The sequence below is a fragment of the Meleagris gallopavo genome, chromosome 14 (genome assembly GCF_000146605.3).
Source record: "Meleagris gallopavo isolate NT-WF06-2002-E0010 breed Aviagen turkey brand Nicholas breeding stock chromosome 14, Turkey_5.1, whole genome shotgun sequence".
Lineage (NCBI taxonomy): Eukaryota > Metazoa > Chordata > Aves > Galliformes > Phasianidae > Meleagris > Meleagris gallopavo.
The window spans coordinates 1,394,423-1,413,636 of record NC_015024.2 but is presented as its reverse complement, the minus strand read 5'-3'; the positions used below and the strand labels follow the sequence as shown (position 1 = coordinate 1,413,636).

The 19,214-nt window shown below is 44.5% G+C and overlaps 1 protein-coding gene across 12 annotated transcripts in view; it reads right to left on the bottom strand.

Annotated features, from left to right (window-relative positions):
* Positions 1-19,214, bottom strand: part of HEMK1 (HemK methyltransferase family member 1) — an 87,777-nt gene that overhangs the window by 47,912 nt on the left and 20,651 nt on the right. For 8 of the 12 annotated variants that reach the window (XM_019619935.2, XM_019619927.2, XM_019619925.2 and 5 more), the window contains 3 exons: positions 15,063-15,112; positions 14,056-14,161; positions 13,009-13,104 (listed from right to left, as the gene is read on the bottom strand). The exons of 2 other annotated variants lie outside the window; for them this stretch is intronic. In XM_019619935.2, coding sequence (XP_019475480.1) covers positions 13,009-13,104; positions 14,056-14,161; positions 15,063-15,112 — 252 coding nt within the window. Of the gene's footprint in view, positions 1-10,466; positions 10,849-11,196; positions 11,311-13,008; positions 13,105-14,055; positions 14,162-15,062; positions 15,113-19,214 lie in introns of those variants that run through there. 2 more of the 12 variants (XM_010718293.3, XM_031555483.1) reach the window with 2 other exon arrangements.

Here is a 19,214-nt window from a genome sequence, read left to right as displayed (position 1 = left end):
CTAAAACCTCTATCCGACTCAGAACTACGCAGACTTTAACCAGACTCCAGAGCTCCAAGACGCAGACGAACCATCATCCCAAACAGCCAGATAAATCCACAGAAGCTCCCTAGTTGCCTCAAGCAACAGGGACGTTCTTTTCTTAATGTGGGCCACTCGTCCCCATGTATCCCTCCAAATGAATCGCCAGCTCCCTACTCAGGGGGAAAAAAATCCTGCTGACTTCATTACTCTGGGGTTTCCCTGCAGTTTCTGGTACTGTCACCTGAGCTGGGATGTTTCTCTGATCCCAGCCTTTAGCCTGGCCTTTCCAAGGCTCGCTTTGAGCACAAACCCAGAGAGCAAAAATGACACACAGAGCACAGGTTAATAACAAGCAAAGGCATTTTGGGGGTTGGTCTCGATGATCTCTAGAGGTCCCTTCCAACCCCTACAATTCTGTGATACCTGCATAAAGTATCAATTTGAACGTAGTTAAACCCAGATCTTAGCTTACGGAACAAAGAATTCCTCTGTTCTCCAAACCTTAATCTAGTTCTGCGAACTGATGCAAATGGGGACATCTTGTTGTCTTGTGGACATAAAAATCAGATGAGCACGCTCATGGGAACTTGTCCAGTGCTATTTCAGTGGCACAGTTCCAGGAAGTGCCTTCATACCCTGCCCTCATGTGCTGCTCCCAGATCCTTGCAGTAATAACAGCCTTAAGGCTGCATAGCATAAACCAGCTCAGAAAATCTGCCTGTTCTATACTAACTCAGGAACTGCCACTCATCTTCTGATCTCTCCATCTGCAACAAAGCTGACAGCGTTTTTATTTCTGACTTCTGGAGAGCCTAGAATTCCCTGTTAGGTATGCCTTTTTTTTTTTTTCACTGATTCCAATAATACAAATGAAAAAAAAGTCTTTAAATTGGTGCAGTGTGGATGAACATGGCAGCTTGATCTTGCTACAGGCAGACTAGTTTGGGCAGCATATTGCTAACTGTCTCTTGCTTCTCTGCTGGAATACTTTATATCTTGTAACTATTGATGTTCGGATTGTACATGGATGCCATGAAAAATCTGCATTGTCACTGCAATCCTCTGCCATGCCACAGCCCTCACAGATCTGCTCATCTACTGTGGATGCTACTCCCAAAGCAAATGTTTGCTTAAGATAAACAAGTAATCTGTCTCTACAGTATCAGTTTGTTTCAACTATACAGCATAACAACCTCACGGATTTCATCTGAGATTGATAAAGTTTTCACCTGTGCTGTGAGCCACACTACAATTTGGTTTCCCAACCCGTAGCCTCCCACCATTGTCTGCAGTGATGACTGCAGAAAGGCAACAAGAAAAACACTCCTCCACATGAGCAACAGAAGCTCACCCGCTAGGCATCACTTCCAATGCAAAGTGTAACAGGGAAGGAAACTAGGGAGCTGACAATTCTGAAGCTTCCCAGTTAACATATGCTATCACCCCTGCTCCAGCCTTCCCTGCTTTATTGAAACACATCTGTACTGCTCGTTTGGGCAGCACCTCAGAAAAGAGAAAGAGGAATGACTATGTTTGCTATTTCCCCTGTGCAGGGGGAGCAGGGGGATGGCAAAGGCCCAGCAGCGAGCTCACACTGTCCTTTCCCTGTGTGAGAGGAGGAAAGATGGCAGCTGCTTGAACAGCATGCTCCTGTGTAGGAGCCAGAGAACAGCAGCTTGTGCAAAGAAGGAATTTTTAGGACTTTCATTATGGAGATTTGGATTTGAGTCCTGATGAGAAAGCTAAGTACTCTGTACTCATCGTGTGAAAAAGCATAACAAACACTCACTACCTTCACAGGGACAGAGGTAACTAATAAAAAAAAGCACCACCAAAGCATTCTGATAGGAAAAGCTTCTTTTAAGAAGACATTTGTTTGATTTTATAAAGAGCATTGATTTTGATATAAATGTTCCTGCCAAAGCTACTTGGAACAGCTTTGCTTCTGGCAGCTCAGAAGCTCTATTTCAGAACATCCAAATTGCACATATTTTATCCTGGAGGTTTTTATACCACATATATCATTACTGCCTTGCCCTAACATGACAGTAGCTGTGGAATATTTCATCTTCTTTTAGATGATTAGATGAATTGCATCATACTAAAGAACAAAATGTTACCTGCTTTCTTAGATGAAGATGTTCCTGGGTGTCATAATGGCACTGTCAAGCTTTCATTACATAGCAAACAATGGACTTCCTGTTCTAGGGAATAAGATGTTTCAATCCTACTATGTAGCAGCCGATCTTATCAATCAAAAGAATGCTTTCCTACACAATACACATACTATGACTATCAGTGTATACTTAGCAAATTAGCAGTCAGTTGCACAACTGAAAATGGATATAATTCAAAATGAAAATTCAGAAATCATAGAGCAAAGCATTTCTAAAATCAAAATCTGGGATAGAGCATTCTTATGGGAAAAAAAGTGAACTATTTAATTCTGATTAAAGAAGGGGAAAATAAAGAACAAACAAGCTTTAGACTGACAGAGCTTCCCAGAAAGTGGCAGTTCTGAATTAGGGCAACGCATATTAATTCTGAGAATTCTGTTAGGGACAAAGTCTGAGAGGATCAGGACAGAGGGAATTCTGCAAGGACCCACAGCAAGGATGCAGGAGGGTAGGCCCAGCAGGGTGTGAGTGCATCAGGGCTGAGCGTAGTTTTGGTGGAGGAGTAAGGCACTGCTGGGTCAGAAGAGCACAGAAAAGGGCCCCTTCAGCCAGAAAAGCAGCAGGTCAGTTCTTGAGGGAAGTGTCATGCTCCTGTGTAGGACAAACACTGGGACGCTTGAGGTGCCCACTGAGACACCCTCCTAGAGGGCTCCTTGAGAATGGGCACACCATCAGCAGCAGGATGGTGCCTCCCAGGCATTTCTTGCTTTTCCAGACTCTGCGTGAGAAGAGGAGCTGCTGTAGGCACCAGCTGTTGCAGACTGGGGCTGCAAGCGGTTACTGTTGCCATCAGGGTACCAGCAACAGCCAGATGCCTTCATCTTTAAATTTCCATGCCCACGACTCAGGCCCTTTCATGCTCATGACCTATCCTGGCCTTCGCACCCTGACCCTTCTTACAAACGACGTTATTCAGTTGCTAAATTAAATAATACTTAACTAATATATTTATCCTGATTTTTAGAAGTGACAAAGGCAACCTGTTCAAAGACAAACACTTCACTCACAATCTACGCCCCTTTTCTTTCCCACTTAGGCAATGATGGATGGAAAAGCAAAAATAAATGAATAATTAACTGCCTTCACAATCTTGGCTTCAACACTCACTGGTCAATAGAGCACGCAGTTGATCCTCAAAGTAAGACAGATGATGTCTTTGCTGGGCTTATGGAACTTAGCTATGGAGTTTATTGCACAGTTCAGGATCTGGATCACAAACATGTACTTGTGTGTGTCACTGAGGCGGAAAAGGTTATGATGCTGAACAAAGGGCTACTGTCTGCTGACACAAATGAGACTAAAAACTCACTGACCTGGAAGCTGAAATACAAAAACTCCTTGCAGCCTGAGTGCCCCCTGTCCATACACATTAAATGAATAAGTGTTGTTTGAGTGCAGGATAGCCTTAATCTGCAAACAAAACACATTATAGCAGCATGACTTTTACCCCAGCAAAGCTCATCAGCCACAAAAATCAGATGAAAGGCATTGCAGGAGTAAAGTGCATTTTAGAGTGGGATTTTTCTGTCACAAGCTCATTCCAAATTATCTAGCATAAGGAAATTCACCCATGGAAGCCAACAGTGTTGGCACAGGGAGAGTTACACAAGACACTGGCATAGAAATGAGTACTGAAAGCTTAGAGAGAGATGGAACAACCTGTAAGAACAGCTTTTAAGCATTATAGCAATACAAACATGCTGCGCTTGGCTGCAAAGGGTCAGAGGAGGACTTGAGAGAAGCAGCAAGCTCAAAGTCAAAAGGGACGGTGAGAAGGTCATCCTCAATGAATGGCAGTGGAAAAGAAGAAAAGTCTTGCCAGCTTTAAAACCTCAAGTCCCTAGAAAGGCTCAAATCAATGAGAAGATCCTTGTTTCATGGAACACAAACACTGCATAGCACCAGGTGGGCCAACTTCAGCCCAGCAGGAGCATGCAGGGCAACTTCACTGAGGTCAGACTTCAGCTGGATTTACAGCAGGATCATCAAAGCCCAACACAAACCTATCTGTATTTCAGACCAACAGTGAGGATTTTGCCATCAGAAGGCACTGGGCAACACTGCTTTGGTAGCAGCTCAGGCTGCTAGGTTTAGGACTCCACTGCAGCAGGCACTTGATAGCACACTGTGCCCCACAGAGCCCACGCTGTAGCACATAACATAGGAGACAAGCTAACTGTCAGGAAGAAAGCAGCAGGTAGGCAGCTGAAACTACATCAGCTAGCACCAAGTAGAAATCCAAATCTTTCACTAAGAGTTGCTCAGGATAGCCCACTAAAAACCATGTCTCTCATACACTCACATTTAGCATTGCAACTGGTGATTACAGGAAGTCAGGCAAGCAGCATCTTTGTGCCACACTGAGAGCGCTGCTGTGCTTCTGATGGAATGAGGCTGCTCAGGGTGCCATGCTCAGTTCACTGCTGCACCGTTGCCCACTGTGGGCCACCACAAAGCCATCCACATTGCAGAAGGGGTTCCATTCACCCTCTGACATGCACACATTAAGCAAGATGCTCAGTTTGCCTCCTGTACAAAGCCAGTACCTAATGGACACTCAGCTCTGCACCTGTGCACTTCATTTCAGACTAGCAAAGCAGGAACTTGGCAGCACAGGCCATTCCTCCTATAAGTCTCAGCTTTGTTTGACCACACTCTTTTTCAAGGATCTTGTCTTCTCTAGCTGGACCACAAAGGGGTTTGGTCTCCACTCCCTCTTCCTCCTCCTCCTCCATCACACCCAGCATTTTTGCATGCCCAGGTCCTGCAGTATTTAGCAATGACTCTGCAAGTGATGCAAACTGAAAATTGCCCTCATGCTATATCTCAAGGTTGAGGCTCCTCAAATCAAACACTTCTCAGGCCTCATTCTCCCATCTTTATTCAGGCAAAGAGAAAGGAATAGCAATAACTATTTCCAACTCTCAAGGCACTATCAAGGCACAGGCTGACAGCTGTGATGGTTATACTGTTAAAAGAGGATAAGAAGCAATGAAGTGAGAAACAAGTCCAGTGAGGTTGCCAGAAGTGTCATTAAGGTTGAATTCTTTCCCATGCCATTTGCATTGGTCCTGGATGTTTAGATGGTAGACTTGTCTTTGCCATACTGCAAATTCTTCACCACCCTGCAGTTCTAGCCTGGGAGATGAGAATCTGTTTCCTGATTCCTACACCATGGGTAGGATGATCTCAGAATACCTCAGCTGTCACAGAAGAAAGAATAAAGGCTGAGGCTACTTAAACAAGCTGAAACCAGATCAGGTACTTAATGGGGATGAGGTACTTTCCTGCCCAGGCATCAGTTTGTTTGCATGCTTGTTCTAAGGCTTTATATCCTGTGGTAACTTTGCTCATGTAGCCACGTTTATGGTTGCAATACTGCAACTGAAACTAGTTTCTTGTTGATGTCTATTCTCAACAAAATTGTATGAGCATGCAAGACAAAGAAAAGTGACTTTTCAGGTTTGCTGAAAAAGGAAAAAATGTGAAAGGAAGAGACAAAGATAAAGACCTTTAGAGCTATGAAGCTGCTATTTAAAATTGCAGTTCTGATGTGAACCATGTACAGTAGACAAACCATGGAGACCACGTGTGGCAGCAACGATGTATTTCATCCTCCTGTACTGCAAAAGCATCACTGGCTGTTGTGAACAGGATGCAGACCTAACTTTCCCAGCACTCTGCAGCAGGCTGGTTTGCCTGGGTCATGCTCTCATCATGCTCAGAGATGCACTTGTGGAAAATCTAGCAATGGTAATTTTGACTTACTCCCACATCCTTTGGTTTTGCACGAGCATCACTGAAAATAAGCAAAACAAACCTGATTGATCATGCTGTAGCACAGTGCTGTTAGCTCATTCTCTGGGTATGATTGAGGTGAATACCACAGGACAGTCACAGAGCTTTCTACAGTAACTGACTACCTCACTTCCACCATATGAGGCACTCTTAAAATATTCTGAGAGAGTAAAGTGATATTTATCCCAAGCATTACAGCAGGAGGCAGAATAAGCAATAATGTGTCAAAGGTCACTCAGCAGGGATCCCAGTCCAGGTCTGGCAAATCCCAACACACGCCCAAACCAGTTGCAAGTTTCTGTGGTGTAACACTTCACAATGGGAGCAGAGTGGAACAACAGTTGGTTTGACTCTGACAAGGAAACAGACAGAAGAGAACACAAGCAACACCTGTTTTTGGGCAGAGCTGGGATTACTGGAGCCATGCTCATGGGCAGGAAGAGATGCCACCAGGTTCCTCTGCATTTGTCCTTCCAACTTGCCTATATCCCCACACTGAAATCTTCCAGCACATGGATTTCTCTTTCTTCAGGTGTTAGAGAAAGCAATTTAAAGCAGTTTAGTCAAAGAAACAATCCCTTAAATACAGCTGATTTTGCAAGTGTTCCAGTACATTTGCACACAGCATTTTACCCAAAGGTCTGAGCACAGGTCCAGCCCTGGAGCTGTGTGCACAGAGCACACAGGTCAGTGTGATCTCACCACTCGCTACCAGCATGCTCCTCATCCTGCTCCATTCTTCTCCTTTCTACTTGAGCCTAACACGATCCATACACACTGTCTCCAGAAGGGATCAAAAACCCAAACTGAAGTGAAAAGGCAATCTAGCAAACTGTTTACACATTTATTCTGCCTTCAGAAGGCTGGTCCACCAGACTCACCATGGGTGAGATCAGACTGGCAAGGGGCAAAGACCACACAAAGATCAGCATCCTGCAAGGCACTGCCTCCTGCTCACAGGCACAATTACAGAAGCACTCCAGTCTTCGGTGCAAATGCTAGGAACAGTTAGGTCCAGGCTCTGAACCCTGGGCTTGTCATCCTAAGCCCAACTGACACAAAGAGACAACTGCAAGGCAAGAGAGAGCTGGTTACAGGCCTGATTCTGCAACTACTGCATGCTGTTAGAACATCCTTGATGTTACAGTAGCTTATGCAACCTGTCCCAAATCTCAGCAATTGAATGACAAGTGTGATTTGGCTATGAACCCAGTGCAAAGGGATAGTACTATGTAAATAACCTGCTATACTCACCAGGCACTGTACAAATCATGCTGAGCCTTGTGAGCAGCTGCCAGGCAAAAGCAGCAGAGAAAGGCTGTGAGATGACCCTCCACAGGGAGGGGGAACATCTGAAAGCCCACACACTTAACTAAAAGCACATTAAAACATCTGTGGAAGAGACAATCAGCTGAAGAAACTTGATAAAGTCTCTCTTCATCATCATCTTAATTGTGAGAGAGAAGACTTCTCCTGCTGGGTGTTTGTCCCTCTGGATGCAAACCTCAGCAAAAGAAAACAAGTTTCTAAACAAAAACTTTAAATACAGCTTTTGAAAACTTGCCCAGACAAACAAAACATTAATGCAAGTTTTGGCCTGGTCTCCGCTGCTTGGGAAATAACTTCTCCCCACAATAATAGAAGCTGTAGCAGCTCTATTATTTCAATCACCACAAGCATAAGCATCTCCCTTCAGCATGCTCTGTCTCCCTTTCTGGCAGGGAAGGTAGGGTATGCAAGAGATCCACAAAAACATCATGTTGGTGTTTCCTCAGAAATAAGGACTATAAGGGAACAGGCTAAAACAGGGAAGCTGCTCTGAGGAAAGAGCAAATTCTGCACCTCAGGACAAGAATAGTACCCAGCTTCAATGAAAGCAAGGACAAGTAGGTACCAAGGTACTTTCCTGCTGTAAAAACAATGAAGCTTCAAAACAGACTGTGTTCAAAAATCTCCATCATCAGAAGCCTTTTAGGTCAGATTAGGCAAACATGAATGATGTAAGATGAGTTGATTCTTACTTTGACAGGGAAATTATGTTAGATGGCTGTTGAGCTCTCTTCCAATCCACTGTACTCTACAGCCCTGCATCACAGAACTGGCTGCTGGCAGTACCCCCACACATTCAGTCATCTGGCTCCCCAGAGGCTTCCTGTGCCACCTTGGCTGAGTCCTTCTGCATTTGCCAGCTCTGCACTTGGAAAGGGGTCTCATCCCTACTGCACATGTCTTAGACTCTGAGGATCTCAGGAAGTCCCTTCCACCCCACACTCTGAGTGGAACAGGAAAACAGAGGTGGCACTTGCATTTCAGGATGTATACGTGTAAGTTACACCAGAGCAAAGACAGATTGTCGAAAGCCATGGATCAGTGCAGCCCTGAGGGGGATTCAGGCCTCCCATTACCAGCACAGCTACAACTCCAGTCCTGTATCACAGCAATGAGGGCCCCTCCCAGCCTCCCTACACTAGGCCTGTACCGCAGCACAGGAATGCAGTTAAAGCCCCTCTTTGCAGCCGTATCCACAGTCCTCCGTGGAGTGGGGGGCTGCACCCTGCCACGCTGCCAGCACACAGATAGCCTGCTCCCCACAGACACAACAGGCTGGGAATACAGCACCATCTGCAGGGCTCTGCCATGCACCAAGCTTTGCCTATCCCCAACTCAGAAGGCCAGCAAGGTCCTGGTAGGCACTTTGTACCAGGTCACTCTCCAGAAATACACACCTGAACCACACTCATCAAGGTCCTGCAGGAAAACAAGGCCTCTCTGAAAGCATCACTTCAGAAACAAATTGCTGTTTCAATACAGTTCTGAAGACCCACTAAGATGCCAGAAATTAAATGCATTTTGATAGCCATTATGTAAAGCATCAGCCCTTCTGTGGCTCAAGGGAGCAGCTGCACGGCTGCAGAGAGCTGACGTGCACCGGAGATTGCTGGCATCAGCACAGCCTCGTGCTCAGAGGCACAGGCAGCAGACACAGTCAGTGCCTTAGCGAGAGCTCTGGGAGTATCTGAGGTTCTTGCAGCTACCACATCCAAAGAGTTTCACAGTGCTTCTGTACCAAAAGGACCTGGGCCAATGTGTGCAAAGCAGTGAAGAACACATTGTACTACAGCAGCACATTCCCTCACATGCGGGTCTGACAAATCCCGCCTCTTGGGAGGAAGAATAATTTTTCTTCATTCTTGTCTTTATGAGAAGGTCAGCACCATCATGTGATTTTCCAGAGACATGTAACCACTATGCAGTGCAAGCCCAGAGAAATGCAAGCATTTTTGTTGTTGCTTTTGCTATAAATATAGGAATTTAACACTCGTCCTACTGGATTAGACCAAGAGCCCATCTCTCAGAGGAAGCCTACTGCTGAGAGTTCCAACAAGTGCTTGCTTTGACAAAAGGTGGCTGCATCCTGCTCAGCAGTGCTCTCAGAGGGGCAGCATCCTCCAGTCTACTGCTGGAACCAGCCTTTCCCTACAAAAATGCAACATGATGCTCTTTAACTCCCTCATATCACACAGTCACAGAATGGGTTGCAAAGGACCACAGTGCTCATCCAGTTCCAACCCCCTGCTATGTGCAGGGTTGCCAACCACCAGACCAGGCTGCCCAGAGCCACATCCAGCCTCGCCTTGAATGCCTCTGGGGACGAGGCAGCGCATCACCCAGCTTCCAGAGCATCCTGCAGATGTACACCGTGCTTGTTAGCTCTGTTTCATAAATACTGTCAACGCTCATACAAAACATTTCAGAAATCAGATTTAAAGACCTAAGCTTGACAAACTTAGCTAAACACGCTAACATTGTTATTATCTACTAAAAACAAACCACCACAGTATCTCTCTGACCACAATCTGCTCTCACCACTGCCAGAATCAGCTGGGTTGATACTTGATTTCCAAACCTAGGATTAAGTACATTCTAACTGAACCTTTTTTCTCCCTTTCCACCCATTTCCTCTACTGTGATAAAAGACAGCAGGTAGCACAGTCCAATGAGGGCTCATAATTTCATGTACAAAGTTTATAGGATGGGAAAACTCCTGGGGCAAGCAGAGTGGTGGGATGGGATGAAAGGTATGTGTATGAGCAGAACTGAAAGAACAAAGGCTTCGCAAATCCATCTCAACCCATGTATGACCAAAATCACTTTACCTGAGCTTCAGAACTCCATCTGTCCTACGCAATCGTGGTGTAACGTGCAGTGATGTTTCAGTGACATTCGGCAGGACTAGGAAACAAAGGCTGCTTTGCTTTTGGTGAGCTACAGCAAAGCATCAGGATCCTAAAAAGAGACCTGAATCTGAAGTGTGCAAGTTAGTCATGTCCCATTATAACTGCACACTCATGAGCTACTATAAGCTAGAGTTGAGACCATTACCATCCAGCTTGGTTATATTCTAAAATTTATCTCAAGGTTAAAAAAAAGGTGATGTTCTTCCTAGGCGAAATGAGTGATACGACATGTTGGCAAGCTGTATTTTTAACATATTTCTTTGAAATTTGCTATCACAGCAAGGAAATATCTCTTCCTTATTTGGTCCTGAGATTAATGAGTCACTTGAGCAGAGTGATATAGAGTTTCATGAAGTTCCCTGAGGAAGGTCAAGCACTTCTAAACACTCTTGCGATCCTCTGCAACTCTAGATGAAGTCTGTGTTGGGAAGTGAGGGGTCTGTCACTGCATGGAAAAGTCATACACTGGAAAATGGAGATTTCTTTTGTCACGCAGCTTTCATGAAGCCATTCAAGAAGGGCTCACCAGCGAAAAAGCTCACTGCAAGAAAGGATGTTGTTTCTGGTACAGTTGTCATCTGCTTCGCTTTTGGATGTGCAGAAACCTAGGTCTGTGGAAGAAAAATGAGCAGAGCTTTCAGTCTTGCTTGGTGAACACGGTTCTACCTCCATCATATAAAGGTAGCAACTTTCCAATGGCAGTAATCTCATCAGAGCTAGTCACCCCATCAGAAATGCTTACTGTGACAGAATCTCTGACTCAGAAATGCTTGCCAGATTATCTCATGATATAAGAAAGTTCGGACAGTTGAATAGAGTCCCTGCTTTTTTAAAGGTTGGCTTCAGCTGCTGACTTTCTCTTGCTGAGTTTCATTCAGTATATCAGGATGCAGGGATCGAATCTATGTGAGACGCAGTCACATATTTGAAACAAAAATCTGAATGTAAAACAGACTTACTTGCCACAGAAATCCTTGTGAACAGCACAAAGGGTGAGGAGCAAGTCAGGATGTGCACATAGCCAATCCTCCACCAAATCAGGGTGTCTGGGATCAACTTCCAGAAACACACTCCTGAAAAGATGTGGGGAGATGCACATAACTAGGTTGCTAGGCTGAGAAAAACTGAAATCTTCCTTTACGGAACACTGCAAACCAATGATCTTAAAACAGACACTGCAGCTATCTATTTAAGACAACAGATGCCAACTGCTTCCTTCAGAGGGAGAAAGTGTTGATCTAAAGGGGAACTTTCTGGTACTCCTCTTTGAGAGCAGTTATATCCTGGTACTGAGATTTGAGGACCTGTCCTGAACCCCGAGTAGGAATACCACCAGCTTTGTCTTTCTGATGCCCACAGAGATTCAAAATGGAGCAGGCTGTTCTATAATGCAAATGCATGAACACTGAACGCTGGACTGGCAACGTGGAGTTCCTTTATATAAGCACAGTGACATTAAGTCCCAGTAGTGAGAGTCAAAGTACAAGTCAGTACACACAGTTTACAGCGATAATCATCTCCATAGATGAGTTATGAAACAATCACCAGGTTTCAGGTCATACAGTCTTACACATGACTGTGCAAAGGAGAGTGCAACAGGGAAAAGGGACCTAGTCAGACAGCTTCACATAGAGCACCAGGACATAGCATGGTCGCAAAGGACCTTTTCCATCTTGGCTGCAGCCAGGCTTTGTTACGTGGGCCCTTTTCTGAAACTCTCCTCCCACAACAAGGTGGAACCATCCTAGCTTACAGGCATGTGGAGATGGACTACAGCCTTTGACAGTTTATCAAGTTAAACAGGCAAAGCACAGAGGCCAAGCCCCAACCCTACACTCTCTTGAGAATTCCTGAACAGTCCCACACTGAACACTCCCTATAAATTCACCAAACTAATTACAAGCTGGGTGTGGTTCTTGTTATTGACCTTAAAAGACTCCAACCCCGCAATGGGGGCTCCACCTTATAAAACAAACACAGAAGAGACTAGCAAAAATATCTTAACAGCCATCCCCATGGGGCTGATGTCTTCTGCTGGGAAGCCCTGGGGAACTTCTGCTCTTGTGGCTGCGCAAAAAATAAGGAACTTATTCTTTCCATTGTGCTTCTCAGTATCCTATTCCTCTTCCCAAAACAACAGATTTTCAACGATCTCTCTAATGCTATTAAGGTGAGGAATTTTCAACAGGATATGAGAATGCCAGGGCACAAAAGACATTTGGGTATCAGCATGTTGATTTTCAAGCATAAAATGGATCCCACACGACAGCAAACAGAAACCAATCAGTCTCAAGCATCCCTCGTGCAGAAATCTAACATTTAAGAAACGGACTCTGGCTGATTACCATTATTCTCCCAGGATATCCAGCCCTGACTCCTGGCACAACATACAAGCTTCCCCTAATTAAAGAATGAAACAGATCTACATCCATTCTCACAGAACAGTGCGTTGTTCTTCCCTCAACAGCTTTGCTGCTTGGAAAGCTTTTTTTTGTGCTTCCTCTCCCTTCATTTTCTCTCTCACGTTCTGTCTGTTGCTGCTTTGAGCTTTAAAGATCCTCATTTTGTTAATGACTATGAAACACCAGCACTAGTCAAAGAAGGCCCATATTCCTATATTAACAAATTTCAGACTGATTTTGCTTATACACTGCTATTACTAGGTAGGAATTTTTGCAGTTATTTTCCCCTGTACCATCCTGCATGAAACAACAACAGTAGTTACAGATACGGAGAGAAGATGTGAAATTCAAAAGGAGGACCATGCTCACCCAGAATCCTTCAGAAGAGAAGGAGCCAGAGTCAGAATTATTTTAATGACTCTCATCCCGTCATCTCCCCCATCCAGTGCATCAAGGTCCTCATAGCTAGAGGTTGGAAATAAGGCATTAATAGCAATTCATATAGCATGAGCCATGCCCTTGAGCATGCACTGCCCTGCTCCACAGGCAAAGGTGCAACTAATAAACTCCAGCCCAGTTATAGCAGGCGAGAGCACTCATTGCTTTTATGAGAAATACAGGGAGTAAGAAGGCTGATAAACTCCAAGCTAAGCACAAGCAGAAAACATTCCTTGGACTCTTTCTTAAGACTCTGAGTCACTTGCATCCAGGATGATGGTTCCAACATACGGATATGTTCTCTCTGTGCTAGCTAGCCAGGGAAAGAGTGGGTTGTACAGCACAGGAGCGCTTGCATTATTTCAACTATGCCAATAACCACAATCTAGCAGAGCAAATTCAGATGCAGAAAATTCAGCCACTTTCAAGGACAGAATCTGCTACTGTACACATTTAGCACAGGGGTGAATATGGGACTCTGTCTTGACATGCATGACAATTGCTTCTGAGAAAGGCCAGCACAGACAAAACAGTGCCACAACCCAAAATTGCTTTTTCATGTGGGTTTGTTTGCTTAAGGCAAGTCTTGTGATTAAAACGGGTCACAGTATTTCCACCTAAATTTCTTTCGTCACAAAAAGCTGCTCTGATTAATTATTCTTACTTTCATACACTCAAACCAATTGTGAAAAAAAAAAATCTAACATGAAAAATATTCTGGAACAGTTTTGGATTGGAAATTTAGTAATCACAAAGTGTGCACTTCTTCCATTTTTATTGACACTTAAAACTATTTCAGACTTGCAAGCAGTACCAAAGTAATGCTGTACTATTGCATATCATATATGAACACACCTACAATTATGCATGCTTACTACATTTTCCCATTCTGTGTGCAAGTGAGCGTGTAATATAAGAAAGCAGCCAGAAAGCTTTGCTTCAAGGAACAGGAGATGGAAAATCTTTGTGTCTGATTACCGGAGGATCTCTGCATCCAGGGAAGCCATGTCTTCATGGAAGACATATGGAGGGTTACTGACTATGAAGTCCACAGGGCCCCAAGGTAGCAGATGTTTGGCAGAACCTAAAAAAGGAATCACAACCAGTTCTCAATCACAGCAATTTTCCCTCTAAGCTCAATATCAAAATCCTATCCAGAAAACTGTCTCTCCAGGTACATGCAGATGTGTGTATGGTTCTGTTTCTCTCCCATAGAATTTCACCCCATTTCTTTTGGGGATAGCTGGGCCTGGTTACCCTCCCACCTCTATGCAAGATGACACAAAGATAAGCACAGGCAAAGTATCTTTTTTTTTGGACCAACAGCCCTGCTTAGCAGAATATCTATCTTAGAATAACACAGGATCTCGATGTCTTGGAGAGCTCAGAGCCCAACTAGATCTAAAGCAACTACTGGAACCTGACACATTACACAGACCTAATTGAGAGTTACGACCAGCTGTCAGGATGCACATCCTTCCTCTTACCAGAGCTGACGAAGGTATTCCAAAAATCAGAAGAGCTACATCCTCAGCAGTACCAACCAACTAAAGACCTGCTTTTCTGCCAGTAAGTTCAGCTTGCTACACTCATGTTCCTATCTGGACTGACATGTACCAGCCCTGACCCAGACACCATGCAATTCCACGAACATGGCACAGTCCTCAGGCCAGCCTCTCAGCACAAGGCTTACCCACACAGGTGTGGTACCAACATAGGCTTCTGGACTGCACTGGTTGGCTTATTGCTGGAACTCAGCCAGAACGAGCTCAAATTTGCAGACGAACCTCTAAGAGAGTCAAAACGAACAGTGTGAAAAAAGGTGCATAAATGAATCTGCAACACTGGACTCCTGGCTCCTCGACACCTCTTGGTCAAACACAACCTAGCAGACAACTACCAGACTGGATAAACCTCATCAAAAAGCAGGAAAGTAAAAAGGAAGGGGATAAAATAAAGGGGATTAAGACAATGAAAAGAGTTACCATATGAAACATTATGGTGGAGGATGTGGATCCTGTCTTGGAGTTGCAGCCTATAGAGAAAAGTTCAGATGGAAGGGCAGAAAGATTAGGAGTCTTGTCTGTGTGGGCTCATGAACAACACATTCAATAAACAGGTCATTAAGTATCGTTCTTCTTATCTGATACATGTATGTACTATCCCACTGACTGTCATTGAATTCTTCCCAAGCCGCAAGGAAAATTTAGGAAGTGCTCTTTGGCTGAAGCAGAAAGCACCCATGATGATTCCAGGGCAGAGCTCCCACACATCCAAAATACACCTATACATCACAGCAGCATTTTCCCCCAGATACATATTAATTATATCTAAAGGCCTCCCCCAGGTGAGCTCAGCAGCAGAGAAAAACTAAGTGCATCAAATACAAATCTGACATGGTAAGTGAAGACAACTTGCTCATGTTTGCCACATTCTTTTCCCAGCTTCTTTGCTGATTTGGATCTTAGTAGTGTTCTGGCATCTGAGTGTATTTTTTAGGCACATGAGTGCATGAAGGTGATGACACTGCTCTCACAGTAGCAGGAAGCCAGCACACACAGTGCAGCACAACTCCTGTGGCAGACATAGACCGGGAAGAGAGACTCCTACAGGGACAGCTCACGCACAGACTGTTCAGTGCAATGCTTTTAAAATACGCTGGGTTTCTCAGGTGCTACTTTCTAACTCATGATCTTTCTCATCCCTTACATGCCTGTGCACGTTAATTGGGAAATATGTTTTGCTCAGCACCTTTCATCTGCAACCAGACCTCCCCAAGGTGCTCACATTGGCAGAATGCCTGAATGTACTGGAGACACAAACACCTCTCCCTTCACCTGTGACAAGAGAGCATGTAGGCAGGGAGGTTTGTTATTTTTAACAAACAGGTCTATAAACACCTCACTATTTCTTTGGAAGAAATCTTGGCTGAGATTCTCTGATCTCTCTGATTTACTGACTCACTCCAAAGTAGAACAGCCTCAAGTCTGCCAGATTGCCTTTGTGTGGTTTTCCAGTCTGTCTCAGCCTGGCACAATCCATCTCTAGCTCCCAGCTTGCAACAGAATATGATCCTTGCCAGGGACAGATCCCCTTAAACCATGGGTGTCCAACATTTTGGCTTGCCTGGCCCACACTAAGTAAACAAGAATTGTCTCAGGCACCACATATGTAGGTCACTCCAGAAGTAACGCCTTCCATGGAAACTAACAAAAAACTATTTTTCAACATAGTCACTACTGTTAGCTCTGTATTTTTGTCAGCAGTTAACAGGAGCTTGTATGCCATATTAGTAAAAACCTGCACCAGTGGAGGTGACCCACTGATGCTGGTGCCACTGCTGAAACACACCACCCACTGCCTCACTACACTCACATCCACTCCTTGGACTCCATCAGCGTTCAGCTAGTGTCAGTGAATGTCAGTGGGCGCCCTTTTTTCCCACATGGAGGAATTCAGTGACCCACCTTTACTTCGTACGCACTTTCATGCCATTATGCTATTTTGTCAGACTGCCCCACTGCTGCTGCACAGCAACAAGAAGTCATGGAATATAGGTGAGAAGGTCCAGTTCTACTGCCATCTCTGCCACCTCTGATGTTGCAGGCCAACGTAATAAAACAGGAGGCATTCCTTTCAGAGCAGCTCCCATAAAATGTATAATATAGTTAATAAGCAACAATTTTCAATAGTTTTTAAATTAAAACATTTAAAAAGGAGAACAACAAAACCATGAAACTAGTGGGATGTTTGACCTTGTTTGTGAAACTAACAGACCAGTTTGGTTCCACGGTAGCACTTGCAATTCTTAGGTGTTTGTCTGAGGTTTTTCATGAAATTTTATTTTATCAATGCTTCATCCTTGAAAACACTTCACAAATGTATGTACTGCCAAAAAGTGAATGAATAAGACATGATAAGGTGTGACTGTGAAGTGAGGGATATTTCTCTCTTCTAAGATAGGGATTAGGAACGTCCAATAGAAAGACATGATCAGATTTGTGTTGAGTATCTGATTGCAACTCTACACAGTCATTTGAAAATTCACATTTCAATTCATTTTTGTTGACTGAAAATAGTCATAAATATACAAAAAAAAACAAACCAAAACAAAAAGCCAACACTTTTTTGCAGCCCTGAAACCTGTTCTCAAATTCCTTGATCACAACAGAAAGCACAGCTGCCTAATTTTCACTGTTCACGGGCCTGTATGTAGCCAATACCTCAGAATGCACATATTTGCCATCCCTTGACTCAGCCCTGCACTGCGTCCTGTGCCCCGGTTTCAGCCCAGACATGGTTAGCAGTGCACACACGTTTGGTTGTTAAGTGAGGCTGTGCACCAGGCTGAGCTGCTCAGCTGATGGCTGTAGTTTGAGCTGTGCTGGTCCACATGCAGCCCATGGGCTGGACATGCCTGCCTTAAACCCTTGACGTTACAAGTTACCTTGACACTCCTGGAACAGTAAAGAGATGCCAATTTGAAAACTGGTGCTGGTCACAGCCTGATTACAAGAGAGACTAAAGAAGCAGGAAGAGTGAGGAAGCAAAGAAGGAACATAACCTCTAATTCCTCAGCTATGCAATCTGCCCATCAAAATACCTCTCTTCTCATGAATTTTGCCTCTGGCTTCTGAGAAGACATTTGAACGATGACAGAGAATGCACTTTGCCAAGCTAGAGATACAATGTTGGGCAAGAACTGCTGGTGGAGAATGACTCCACTCCACCTGCAGGGGATGCCATTCCCTGACTGGCAAAAGCAGATGGTTGCAGATAGAATTTGCCCTGTTACAGCCAATGCCTAGAGAATCCTCTGACAAAATTAGAGCTCTTTCCGATACACTGTCTCTGCCTGGGCGAGACCCACCACGGTGACAGATTTTTCCTTCCAACTCTTCAGTGTAACATCTTGCGGCTACCCAAGCAAGTTTCAGAGAGCATGTTGCAACAAAGCCATTATATCCAAGTCCTGTTTGCTGAGGGCCTTTGGTATTGCCCCATCAACAACAGGAGCATCAAGAAATAAAAGGATTTCTGCATCTACCCGCAGTGTGCACAGATGGGTAATCTGGCACTGATATTGATTAAGTGCAACCAAGACTTTGCTAAGCATTGCTCCCTAGGTAACACAGCTGCAGTAAGGGAGCTGCAAAAAGGCAGAAACCAAGCTGGCTTCAGCAGTAATACAGCTTATCCTACTGGCTTCTCTTGCAAGATGTGCAGGGCACCACGCCATGGACAAGAGAAGCATTTGCTTAATGAAAATACCTATTGAGAAATACAGGTTTCTCTGGCAGTGCATTTACACTCTCCATAGCCATCCTTGAGCCAATAAGCGAGGATGCTATGACACATTTTCCCATATGCCAGAACAACACTCTACCAAGGAGGCAAAGATCTTGCCTGTTTTTATTATGATCTCTGTAAAACTGCAAGAGAACTTGGTTTGATACTCATATATCAGAAGGATCTGCTGGCCACTCCCCATAATTGGAATAGGAGACACAGTTTAGTAGTGAGGTGAAAGTGTGGGAAGGGTTTGTTTCTACCATCACCTCAGAATGGTGAAAGATCTGCAGCTGGATTGCAAGTGGAGAGATACAACTCAGGACAGCCAGAAACAGAAGCAGCCTGCCTCTGTAACCACTATTGCAAGAAAGTGTACCAGGCCTCCTGGACAGTAACATCAGTTATTGAGTATCACTTTTAAGACTCATGGCTGTACCAGACTCCAAAAAAGGTAGCAACAGGAAATCCTCCTAAGACTGCTCAAATTCACGCTCAGAGGTTCCTGAGAATACAAATGCATAGTAGAGCTGTGTACGTTCCACAGTCTCTAAGAGACTGGAGTTCAGGACTCAAAAAGGACACAGATTCTAGCTCTGGTGCTCACCAAGATGGTGACAACCCAGAACAGTCGGCATTAAGCAGAACTAAGCCTGTGTTAAGCTGAGCAATCAGATCTGTTGGGGAGGACAAGGTTATCCTGAGAGCTGTTCTGCATTAGGCACAAGGTGTTTGATTCAGCAGGTCTCAGCACCCAGGCACAGCACAGGTGTGTGCGCACAGCAGCACCCTTCTCATCAGACACCAGGCTACAAGGAGGGCACTGAGGGATACCATGACAACAGAGT